The 12,363-nt window shown below is 36.0% G+C and overlaps 1 protein-coding gene and 1 long non-coding RNA gene across 2 annotated transcripts in view; one reads left to right on the top strand and one right to left on the bottom strand.

The window, feature by feature from the left end:
* Positions 1 to 9,091: 9,091 nt before the first annotated feature.
* Positions 9,092 to 9,883, bottom strand: LOC136042044 (uncharacterized). The gene has a single exon (XM_065726905.1). It carries the CDS (start codon positions 9,881 to 9,883, stop codon positions 9,092 to 9,094), a length of 792 nt encoding a protein of 263 aa, XP_065582977.1.
* Positions 9,884 to 11,991: 2,108 nt separating this feature from the next.
* The window catches only part of LOC136042034 (uncharacterized), a 39,092-nt gene continuing 38,720 nt past the window's right edge, over positions 11,992 to 12,363 (top strand). The window contains exon 1 of the long non-coding RNA XR_010621150.1: positions 11,992 to 12,129. This is a non-coding gene — a long non-coding RNA (uncharacterized LOC136042034). The remainder of the gene's footprint in view (positions 12,130 to 12,363) is intronic.

Below are 12,363 nucleotides of genomic sequence, written 5' to 3'. Positions count from 1 at the left end.
TTTTCACGTAACACCAATTTGTTAGAATGAGTTAAATGATTATTAATTGGGGGTAGTTGTTGATGGGAAATAAAAACAAAACATCATTTATAAATTTTTATTTTATTTCTTTGTTCTTAAGAGCATTTTCTTTTCAACTAGTTTTATTAAATATAAAGTTTAATTTCAGACAGGAGGAAAATTTAAGGCGAAAAAGACCCATTTCCTTGAATGAACCCATTACCCGAGCTTCCACTTTTCGGTTTCAATTTTCCCCATCTTGATGTCAATTTTCCGTAAAATTCCTTGTTTTGTATTTGATTTCTCCCTATTGTTCTCCCTAAAAAAAAGAGATATTTTGCCTTAGATTTCCGTACAATCTACACGAAAAACATAACGAAGAATCAAAGTGTTATTTTTTACTTCAGATAATGATACACATAAAATCTTTTACACCATCGTGAATGGTGCACTTCAGCGCTTCATCGTGCGTAGCGTTTGCTTTCGTCTTGAAGCCAGCAATAGCTTTCGGTATTCTGTCAGTTGATGAATTTTCATCTTCGTTTTTTAACCAGTAACTGACTCAAATAAGTGAGACTAGTGTGACGTTCTTGAAACTATTTCGAATGTCTGTTTTGATTAATTTCAGATAACTAAACGAACGCTCAGCTGGTACATTACTAAAGGGCAACGAAAAGATCAGTGGTATGCACTTCCGAAATTCTGGGTACTCGATTTCACTACTGCGAATCTACTACTGACTCCCAATTAACATGCTAATCACAATATTTTTGCTAAACTTGAATTGCTAATAGTTAATAACTGGGCGAAGCAAAATGAGAAAATGTCTGATTTAAACCTTTATCCACAGCCCCCCTCCTCCTCAAAGGGTTTCTTGTATCTAGCTGTACTCTGTATTCAAGAATTTTTTTGAGAAATAAGTTTTCAAAAAGAATTCGTGAACTAAAAATATTTAAATTTAAGAAAAGTGATTACTTCTGCTCTTAAAATTTAAATAAATCAAAAGAGTGCAAGGGTATCCAAGATGTCAAAGATCATGCATAAAACGTTTCGCGGATGGAATTAAGTTTAATTTTTCGGGTCAACTCGAAGAGGTATAAAACTAAGTGAAACACCACTATTTGTGTCCAGATTTTTAAAAGGGTGCATGCTGTTAAAAGTCGTTGAAAAATTTTCTCCAGCATACAAATATCAGGCCAAGCTATAAAGTTTTAAAGAAAATCCAAAAAGATTTAAACAATCATTTTCTTTTTCCCTGAAAAAAAAACTGTCTAACAGCTTGTGGTAACAAACTGTAAATAAAGAGCGGTTTGGCTTAATTGTAACCAAAACCCTAAAAAACGGAATTTTGATACTTGTAGGAATAATCAGAATTTTTATCCTGATTTAAAATATACATGTTTCATTAATTTTAGTCTTACCCATGAAAAGTTACGAGCCTGAGAAAATTTGCTTATTTTCAAATAAAAAGGGAAACACCCCTTAAAAGTCAATGAATCTTAATGAAAATAACACCATCACTTGTTGTTGTTTTTCATGACAATAAAAAGGGAACAGATATTAATTGAAAAAACTTTTTCGACGAAATATGTTTTTCAAGAAAATTAAAGAACTTTATTCAACCAAAAACGAAAATTGTACCAAGCGCAAAACTCCGACAGATCAGCATCGATAACTAAATGAAACCCAAAACGAACAGAAATTAAAATAAATATTTTATTCAAACTCAAAACGAGGAGAAATTAAAGCGAGTAGGGTTCAAAAACTCCTATGCCTTCTTAAGGCCTGAACATAATTTGCACTTACAGAAAAAAGTGTTTTCACTTTTATAACTTTAATAAATCAATATTATTAATATTTTATGGAATAAATCTCAGTATATGTATGTTAAACTTACAATCGAAAATAACTCGAATATTTATTGAAATTTCTATTCGTTTTGGGTTTCATCTAGTTATTGATGCTGATTTGTAGTAGTGTCTTGGTTTTGGTAGTGGTAATGCCTTGATCATTTTCCCGGCCTAATTTCTGATCTGAATTTTGGTTTCTTTCTAAGGATGTATTTACGCTAGACATTTCAATCCCTCGTGAAAGATGCAAAATGGAGAAATTGGCCCTCTTGAGTCGGTTTTGAGCTAGTTAGAGTAAAATCCGTCAATTATACTACCTAAGATTGACTAAGTTGTGGGAGGGAACTTCTAATTCTATTGTAAATTTTAAATCCCCTCCACAAAAATTAAAATGTTAAAAAAAAACGTTTTAATTCCCCTCCCCATAATTCCATACTGAAATTATGTCATCCATATATCTCCCTCAAAAATTTTCCCCAAAAACTTTTAATATCACTTTTTACATTCATTTAAAAAAACTTGTTTTTATTTAATTTCTGAATGTTTTTGAATTAATGCATGTTTTGATTTTTAGCTCTCCGCACATGAATAATTAAAACAGAATTTGTACTTTAATTTAATTTTTGTCTAAATGGCCTTCTCATAGTTTTGATCGGACGATTTTGAGAAAAAAGGAGCGTGGGAGGAGCCCTAGTTATCCTCCAATTTTTTGGTTGCTTAAAAAGGCAACTAGAACTTTTAATTTTTACGGACGTTTTTATTAGTAAAAAACATACGTAACTTACGAATTAAATCGCATAACGAGCTTCAATATTCAAATGTTTCAACTTTCAACTACGTATATCAGGGGGCTAGTCCCCTCATCAATACCTCAGTCTTTACAGTAAAGCTTAAATTTTGTCCCAATTCCTTAAGAATGACCCTTGAAACACAAAGCCCGTAGAATAAATAATTGAAATTACTATAAATACTTTAGTATAAAGAGTAAGGTATTAGGAGGAGGTGAACCCCTTAAATACGTAATAATCTATGTTCGTTTTAAGTTTTCAAGTTGCTCCGTACTTTCAGTTGAAATTTTTTTTATATTTATTTTTTCATTTTTATTTGAAGTCTATAAAATTCTGCACCCCATTCATGGAAATTCTCTTCCCCCGTGACAAATTTCTCCATGGAAAGCTCCCACCACATAGCCCCCTCCCCTGAAACCCTCCCCCCAACCAAAAAATCCCTCTGAAAACGTCTTTACACTTCCCAATAACCATTACTATATGTGAGTACTGTTTGACAATCCGCGAGTTACAAACTCAATGTTTGCAACGTGCAGCCCCTCCCACGAGGACTCTGGGGTGTAAGCCGTCCTCAAAGACATAGTTATTAGGTTTTTTGACTATGCTGAATAAAATGGTTATCTCAGAATTTTGACCCGGTGACTTTGGGAAACAAATGAGCGTGGGAGGGGGCCTAAGTGCTCTCAAATTTTTCGGTCTCTTAGAAAGGGCACTAGAACTTTTATTTTCCATCAGAATGAGCCCACTCACGACATTCTAGGTCCACTAAGTCGATACGATAACCCTTGGGAAAAATATGACATACAAACAAACGAATAAGCACGCATCCGTGATCGGTCCTGTGTCAATTAAATAAAAAAAAAAACTTGTTTTTTTAACTGAAAGTAAGGAGCAACACTAAAACTTAAAATGAACAGAAATTACTCCGTATATGATATGGGTTTTCCCCTCCACAATCCCTCGCTCTTTACGCTAAAGCTTTTAATTGTTTTAAAGAGTAGAATTGTGGCAAAGAGTCAAACTTTAGCGTAAAGAGCGAGGGATTGTGGAGGGGAAAGCCCATTTCATATACGGAGTAATTTCTGTTCGTTTTAAATTTTAATGTCGCTCCTTACTTTCAGTTAAAAAAAACTATTTTTTTATTTAATTTCTGAACGTTTTAGAATTAATGCATGTTTGATTTTGGCTCTCCGCACATAAACTATTAAAATGAAATTTGTATACTAATTCTTTTTTTTGGCTAAATGGCTTTCACTTAGTTTTAATCAGTCGATTTTGAAAAATCGGGGGTGGGGAAGGAGGCCTAGTTGCCCTCCAATTTTTCGGTTACTTACAAAGGCAACTAGAACTTTTAATTTTTAACGAACGTTTTTATTAGTAAAAAATATACGTAACTTAAGAATTAACTTACGTAACAAACTTTTATATTCTTATATTTTTATTATGTATACGAGGGGGTTTGTACCTTCTTTAATATCTCGCTCTTTACACTAAATCGTAAGTTTTGTCCCAATTCTTTAAGAATGACCCCTGAATCAGAAAGGCCGTAGAATAAACAGTTGAAATTACTAAAAAATACTTTAGCATAAAGAGCAAGGTATTTATCTCCTCCTAAATACCTCGCTCTTTATGCTTAAGTACTTTTAGAACCCCTCATATGCGTAATAATCTCTGTTCGTTTTAAGTTTCAATGCTACTCCTTATTTTCAATTGAAAAAAACGTTTTCATGTTTATTTTTTCATTTTTTTTCTAGTAATGCTTGAAAATCCTTCGCCCTTTTCGTTGAATATTTCTTCCCCCATGACATATTCCTCCAAGGAAAGATCCTCCCACATAGCCCCCTCTCCTCAACCTCACCCCCAAACAAAAAAAAATTCCCCCTGAAGACGTCTGAACACTTCCCAATAACCATTACTATATATAAACACTGGTCAAAGTTTGTAACTTGCAGCCCCTCTCCCAGGGATTGTGGGGGATTAAGTCATTCCCAAAGACATAGTTAATATGATTTTCGACTACGCGGAAAAAAATGGTAATCTCAAAATTTTGATCCGTTGACTTTGGGAAAAAAATGAGCGTGGGAGGGGGCCTAGGTGCCCTCCAATTTTTTTGGTCACTTAAAAAGAGCACTAGAACTTTTCATTTCCGTTAGAATTAGCCCTCTTGCGACATTCTAGGACCATTTGGTCGATACGATGACCCCTGGGAAAAAGAAAAAAAACAAAAAACAAATAAACACGCACCCGTGATTTGTCTTCTGGCAAAAAATACGAAATTCCACATTTTTGTAGATATGAGCTTAAAATTTTTGCTATAGGGTTCTCTGATACGCCAAATAGGATGGTGTGATTTTCGTTAAGATTCTATGACTTTAAGGGGGTATTTCCCCCTATTTTTTTTCAAAAATAAGGCAGATTTTCTCAGGCTAGTAACTTTTGATGACGAAGACTAAATTTGATGAAACGTACATATTTAGAGTCAGCATAAAAATTTGATTATTTTGATGTATCTCTTAGCATCAAAATTCCGTTTTTTAGAGTTTCGTTTACTATTGAGCCGGGTCGCTCCTTACTACAGTTCGTTACCACGAACTTTATGAAAAATATAAAATGCCACATTTTTGTAGATAAGAATTTGAAACTTCTACTGCAGAGTTCTCTGATACGCTGAATCTGATGGTGTGATTTTTGTTAAGATTCTATCATTTTTAAGGGGGCTTTCCCCCCTATTTTCTAAAATAGGACAAATTTTCTGAGGCTCTTAACTTTTGATGGGTAAAACTAAACTTGATGAAACTTATAAATTTAGAATCAGCATTAAAATACGATTCTTTTAATGTATTGGTATTAAAATTCCATTTTTTAGAGTTTCGGGATACTGTTGAACTGGGTCGCTCCTTACTACAGTTCGTTGCCATAAACTGTTAATATATCTCCCCCAACTTTTTGCCCCCCCCCCCTTTTTGTGCTTAATTGTTGTTTAACTTAATTTTTATGAACTTTAATTTTTTCTTAACTTATAAATTTTTTCAACTTTTTCATGTCTTAAAATGACTTAAAATATAGTTAAAACAAAAAAATTACTGGTGATCTTTTAAAATATGAAATGGAGATAATATGGATATGTTAGTCGTAATTTTTCCTATTAGAAAAATAGTTTGTGTAGTAACGCCTTTCTTTTTTTATTTGCTAATTTATCGAACTTAAAAATTGTTTTGGTGACTTTTTGGGACGGAATTTTATGGGACTAAGAAATCTTAAAAGTATTATTAGTATTGGAACATGTATAAAGTCGAATTTAATGACACCGTGTATATTTTAAACGATTATACGACAGTAATATGGGGGAAAAGATAGAATAAAGCCCTATGAAAAGTGTTGCTTAGTATTGGGGCATACATAAAGTCGAAATTAATAAGTCGTATATATTTAAAGCGATGATACGACAGCCTCATGAAGGAAATGATACAATAAAGCCTTTTGAAAACCATTGCTCTCTATTGGGGCATACATAAGGTTGAAATTAATGAAGTTGTATTTATTTAAACGATGATACAACACCCTTATTAGGGATATGATGCAATAAAGCCTTTTATAATGTATTGTTTAGCACTAGTAAAGGTAAAAAAAGGGTAAAGAATACGGCATTAGACTTTTAATCCCTGCCGGTGGTGCTGATCTTGGTTTCTCGGCCCTTTAGCCAGAAAGTGCAATGGGGGGTTGGGGGCCAACCATCCTGTTCTTTCGCACACCCTTCCTGTTTACCTTCCCCAGATTTCTCTAGGTACCCAATAGAGCTGGGTTGACTCTGGCTGAGCTTACAGAGTCACGCCACTGACTACTCCCAAACTAAATAATTAGGTACACTAGGATCCAAACCCTCGCCCTCTCAGACAAAGGATCCTGAAACCAGCGCACCAATCCACTCAGCAAGGACGGCTATAGCACTGGGGATATACATTAAGTCAAAATAATAAAATTATATATTTTTTAAGTGATGATACGATAGCCGTATGAGGGAAATGATTCAATAAAGGTATTTTAGAAGTATTGCTTAGTATCGGGGTAAGGATGCACTCGAAAGTAATAAATTCGTATATATCTTAAGTGATGATACAACAGGCCTATGAGGGAAATGATGCAATACAGTCGTTTGAAAAGTGCTTTTTAGAACTGGGGATATGCATAAAGTTGAAATTAATAAAATGGAATACATTTTAAGCGATGATATGACACTTTTATGAAGGAAATGACGCAATAAAGCCTTCTGAAAAGTATTTTTTAACATTGGAGATATGTAAAAAGTCAAAATTAATAAAGTCGTATACATTTGAAGCGATGATGCGACACCCCTATGACGGAAATGGTGCAATAAAGCCTTCTGAATAGTATTACTTAGCATTGGGGATATGCATAATGCTGGAGTTAATAAAGTTATATAAATTTAAGCGAGGATACAACAGTCCTATGAGAGAAATGATACAATAAAGTCTTAATTGGCGACTGAGTAGTAAAAAATTGATGAAAAGCACTTTTACATTTAACAAACTCAGCTAATAAGTAAATTCAAAGTGTCTTAGCTAATGACCGAGCATCGAAAATTTAATAAAAATACTTTTGACAACAATAAATTCTGATAGTTGAGAAGTTCTGAGTGTCTTAGTTTCTGACTGAGTACCAAAAAAATAAAAAATAAACATTTTTGACTATAACAAATTCATGTACTTGATAAATTAAAAGTCTTTTAATTAGGAACTTGATATCAAAAAATTGATAGAAAAACACTTTCGCATGGAAAAACTGAGCTCGTCGGTAAATTCTTACGTTCTTAGTTGATGACTGAGCATCATAATCTAATAAAACCACTTTCGACTACAATAAACTGACGGAGTCGATAAATTCCGATTGTTGTAGTTTCTGGCAGATTTCCAAAAATAAAATTAATAAAAGCACTTTTGACTACAAAAAACTCAAAAGCGATGATACAACAGCGCTATGAGTGAAATTATACAATAAAGCTTTAGTTAGTGACTGAGTATAAGAAAATCAATAAAAAGCACTTTTACATATAAGAAACTCAGCTAATAAGTAAATTCAGAGCGTCTTAGGTGCTGACTGAGTGTCGAAAATTTAACAAACAACACTTTTAACTAAGAAAAACTCTGGTAATGGATAAATTCCAAATGTTTTAGTTGCTGACTGAGTACCAAAAAAATTAAACAAAGCACTTTTGACTACAGCAAACCCATCTACTTGGTAAATTAAAAGTGCTTTAAATGATTGGGTATTAAAAAATTTATAGAAAAACACTTTTGGATGGAACACACTCAGCTAGTAGGCAAATCTGAATCTTTTAACTAGTGACCAAGTATCAAAAAATTAATAAAAACACTCCGTGGAGGTATAGCTGGATTTTCTGGCATTAAAAAAACATTTTAAATAAAATAAAAGTTGTTTAAGTCTGAAAATATGCCTAAGGCTTAATTTACTTGACTTATCACTCCTTCTCAGCAGGGTCACCAGAATAGAGGGAACTGGTTACCAGCACCGTTAGTCTTCTCCATGTAGCCCTGTACAGGGCTAAGGATGGGGCGTCATTTGGGCTGATGTTGCGATTTACTAGGCCTTGGTTTATTACATCAGCCCATCTAGTGTTTGGCCTTCCTCGAGGGTGTTCCTAGCCATTTTCCGAGGGATTGATGTCCAAGATGATCCCTGCGGGGGTACTTAGTGAGAAACGGAGTAGGTGGCCGTACCACCTTAGAGAGCAAGCTTCTACTTGGGTAGAGAGGCTCGCCAGCTTGAAGGTCTTCAGGATCTCAGTATTGCGGATCTTGCCATACCTTTTGAAGCCTTCGACTCGACGCAGGTGTCTAGCCTTATCAACATCGACCCTTCTTAGCTGCGTCTGGGCTATCGGTCATGTTTCAGATAAGCACAACATGAGGCTTGAGGCTGTGGCGTTGTAAATTCGGGCTTTGGTATTGCAGCGAATTTGCCATTTTTGGAAGACTCTCAGGAGTTGGCCGAACACAGAGCTTACCTTGGTCGATCTGGCTGAGATTTCGGCGTAAAGTGGGCCAGGTGAGGATATAATTGATCCGAGATATGTAAACTGCCTTACCAAATCGACAGCCTGGTCTTTAATCTCAACAGTTGAATTTGATACTGATGCGGTTTTTTCTATGGGCTTGATATTTATTTTATTCCAGTTGATTTGCAGCCCAATTCTAGAAGTTGTGGAGGAGAGTGTCTCAAGTGCAGACTTGACTTGGTCTATATTATCACTAAGGACAGCTACATCATCCATGAAGGCAACATCGGACAGATTCCGATGTCCCGCTCGGACATCGTCCTGGCATAACTGATGCCGAAAGGGTCGGCAAGTTGCGTCGTGTTCAGGATGTGGTCGGTGACACAGTTAAATATCTCAGGTGCAGTAGCCCATCCTTCTCATGCTCCATTTTGTATCGAAAAGGAACAAAGAAGCTCCTCGTTAACCAGGACGGCACTGTCTGTCCTGCTGTAAAGTTCTTTCAATAGGATGACTATCTTTGCATCTAGGTCTGCAGCTTTTAGGATTAACCAAAGGGACGGTCTGTCAACAGTATCAAAGGCAAAACGAAAGTCAATGAAAGCTATATAGGATTTTTTGTTGAATTCTACTGTCCTCTCAACGATCTCTCTAACCTTGTGAATCTGCTCAGTAGTCAATCTTCCTGGCATGAATCTGGCTTGTTGGGGGCTGTGCAAAGCATGTAGGAAACTTGTTGCACGTTTGAGCGGTAGTATCGCAAACAGCTTTCCAGGAACAGACAGTAGGGTGATACTATGGTAGTTCCTGTAGTTTGTCTTGTTGCTCTTGCACTTAAACACTGGCCCAAGGATTCTTTTCTTCCAATCTGATGGAGTAACTTCAGCGATCCAGATTATGTTGAACCCGATCTGCAGCCAGAGTATTATTGCAGGGCCGCCGGTTGTGAATACCTCAGACGCTATGCCACAAATGTCGGCTGCTGTATTGTTCTTAAGTTTCTTTACAGTCGATATGATCTCCTCAGGAGATAATTTGTCACCATCGGGGGCAGCAGTAGCTTCTGCAGCAGCAGCGACAAGCAATGGGTCAATGCAATTGGGTCGATCTGAGTTGAGGAGTATTTCGAAGTGTTTCTTCCATAGACCAAGACATTGGGACTGATCGTATATGGTTTCTCCATTCGTTGCTTTCAGGCTTGTGGACGCCATGGTGTGTTGGCCAGTCAGCTAACGCAAGATCTTGAATGTGGTACCTATGTCTTTCTTTTGAGCAGCTTGCTCAAGCTCAATGGATTTGCCTTCAATGAAGCCTTTCTTGTCCTTTTGTAGCATAGAGTTACGCTGTCTGTAGAATGTCATATCTCCTCGTAGTCTTGCTCGCCATCTCTGTTTGATCACTTCGAACGTCTGGTTGTACATTTGTCAAGGGGGTTATCCTCCTTTTCTTTACGCTTAAGTTTGAATTTAGTCCGAATTCTGTAAAAACGATTCACGAAACATAATTGTAGTTTATGCATAGGTCGAAAATACAGGTTAAGTTAAGTTATATAACCGCTGTCTCCAATCACTTTCCACATAGTGTCTATTCATTGGTTCAGATCAGCCCATCACTCTTGGACAATTTCATTTTTCACTATTTTTCATTTGAATAGTGACCCCCTCATATAAGGTCTGGGGATTATCGGCAGGGGTTCCGGTTGCAAATTCATAATTTTAATTAATTAAAGTGCACTTTTTGTTGTCAAGCACAGACAGTTGAATTTTTTTTCTGGCCCAAATCTCTTGGATTATAATTGCAAGTTTACTTGAATAAGATTCGAGGCAGATTTTAGGAGGCCCTTGTAGGCTTTGAATTGGACTCTTGTTTCCATTCATATTCATTTCTTTGGTGGTAATCAGTTTTAAATATATTGCCGAATTTGTCAATATATTGCTTCCCCCACCGTGAATTAGCCTGATAGAACCTTAACAGATTGACCCCAGCGTGAATTAGCATGAGAGTTTGACTCTAGCTCAGCATTGTGGAGTGACATGCATAAGAGGAAAATTTTCAAGTAGTCAACCCAAAATCAACCTGCGTGTGCTCCCCAGGGAGAACCTCCAACAGGTTGACTCTAGTTCGGCATTGTGGAGGGACATGCATGCACAGAGAGGTGTAGCATAAATGGGAGACAGTAACAACGGCAATCAAAGGGGTAAAATTAGCCTTGACTGTGCTGCCCACTTAATTGGACAATCTGTCTTGGCTTTTTTCTACAATTGGCCATGACTTTGACTTTTCCACAACTATTCCCTTTTTTTAAATTAGGCCTCGTCCGAGTCCGTTGATTTTTGAATTAAAAAAAAGGGAATAGTTGTGAGAAAAGTCAGTCACGGCCAATTGTAGAAAAAAGCCAAGACAGATTATCCAATTAAGTGGGAATCCCAGTCAAGGTTAATTTGACCCCTTTTATTGCCGTTGTTACTGTCTCCCATTTGTGTTACACCTCTCCGGGCATGTATGTCACTCCACAATGCCGAACTAGAGTCAACCTGTTGGAGGTTCTCCCTGGGTAACACACGCAGGTTGACTACGGGTTAACTTACTTGAAGCGGTAATTATGTAACAATGAGAAGCTCAAGTACTAAAAAACTTCAGCATGAATAGTCGGGTGTTTTTAAGGAGCGATCCCTTTATTATGTTATTGTTTCTATTCGTTTTAATTTTTAATGTTGCTATTTGCTTTCAGGTGATTTTTTTTATTAAATTCCTGGTTTAAGTTCGTGTTTGCTTCCCGAAAAATTTTAATTAATTTGGAGAAATATTTGCACATATTATTGCTTTGTATGTGATTATTGCCTTTCTAAGCTTTATTTTTGTCGTCTTTTTGAAAATAAATGACATAAAAGTCTCTTTTTCGGGCTAAGAGAATAAAGCAGCAAAGAAAATATAAAACCTAAAGCAACAAAGTTTCTGAGCGTAATTCAGTCTATTTTTTTTAATTTGAAAACAGTTTTGAGGTTTTGTCCGTAATATCAACAATAATCTTTTTTAGCTATGGGTTCTAATCCCGTACCTTGGCTTTGAAACCTACTCTGTTAAAAACTTGATTTACTACGCGGATCCAAGCTCTACTTGAGCCTGAAAACCAAGCTATAACCAATTTTAACTCCCAATTTTTTGCGACGAAATTTAATTTTGAACGGGCCCCCGAATATCCCCCGAATCTTGGAAAACTTGTCCCCGAGAACTCCCCGAATTTTTAAAACTTGTCACCGAATTTTAAGATTCGAGAGTGAAAGCCTGTTTCCAACAAAAGTCTATGTGGATCGGTTCTTTTGAATTTGAAAAAATAGCCGTTTTTAAGACCCAGGCTAAGGCCCAAGCTATTTCAATGAATAATGGTGAATTCAACAGTTTTGTAGCGAAAATAGCCTAAAATGGGAGATGATGCTTCTGTTCGGGTCGCTGTTAGGTATGATTTCTGTTAAATTCCTGTAGCCCACATTTTAAGACTCCTGAAATTCCTTAGGGGTGATCAACCCCTATTTTTCACAGGCTTTGCTAATGGTCAAATAAAATCCAAAAAATCGGAAAATTTAGGCTTAGGACAGAAATTATTTATAAAAAGTGTATGTTATTAATGCTCTTTCTAAGTAGTCTAGGCTATACTGTAAAATCATATTCTAGCCTAGTTCAGTAATATCCT

The sequence above is a fragment of the Artemia franciscana genome, unplaced genomic scaffold (assembly GCF_032884065.1).
Source record: "Artemia franciscana unplaced genomic scaffold, ASM3288406v1 PGA_scaffold_58, whole genome shotgun sequence".
Lineage (NCBI taxonomy): Eukaryota > Metazoa > Arthropoda > Branchiopoda > Anostraca > Artemiidae > Artemia > Artemia franciscana.
Note: the sequence above shows the minus strand (reverse complement) of the source record. Positions and strands in the feature narration are given on the sequence as shown.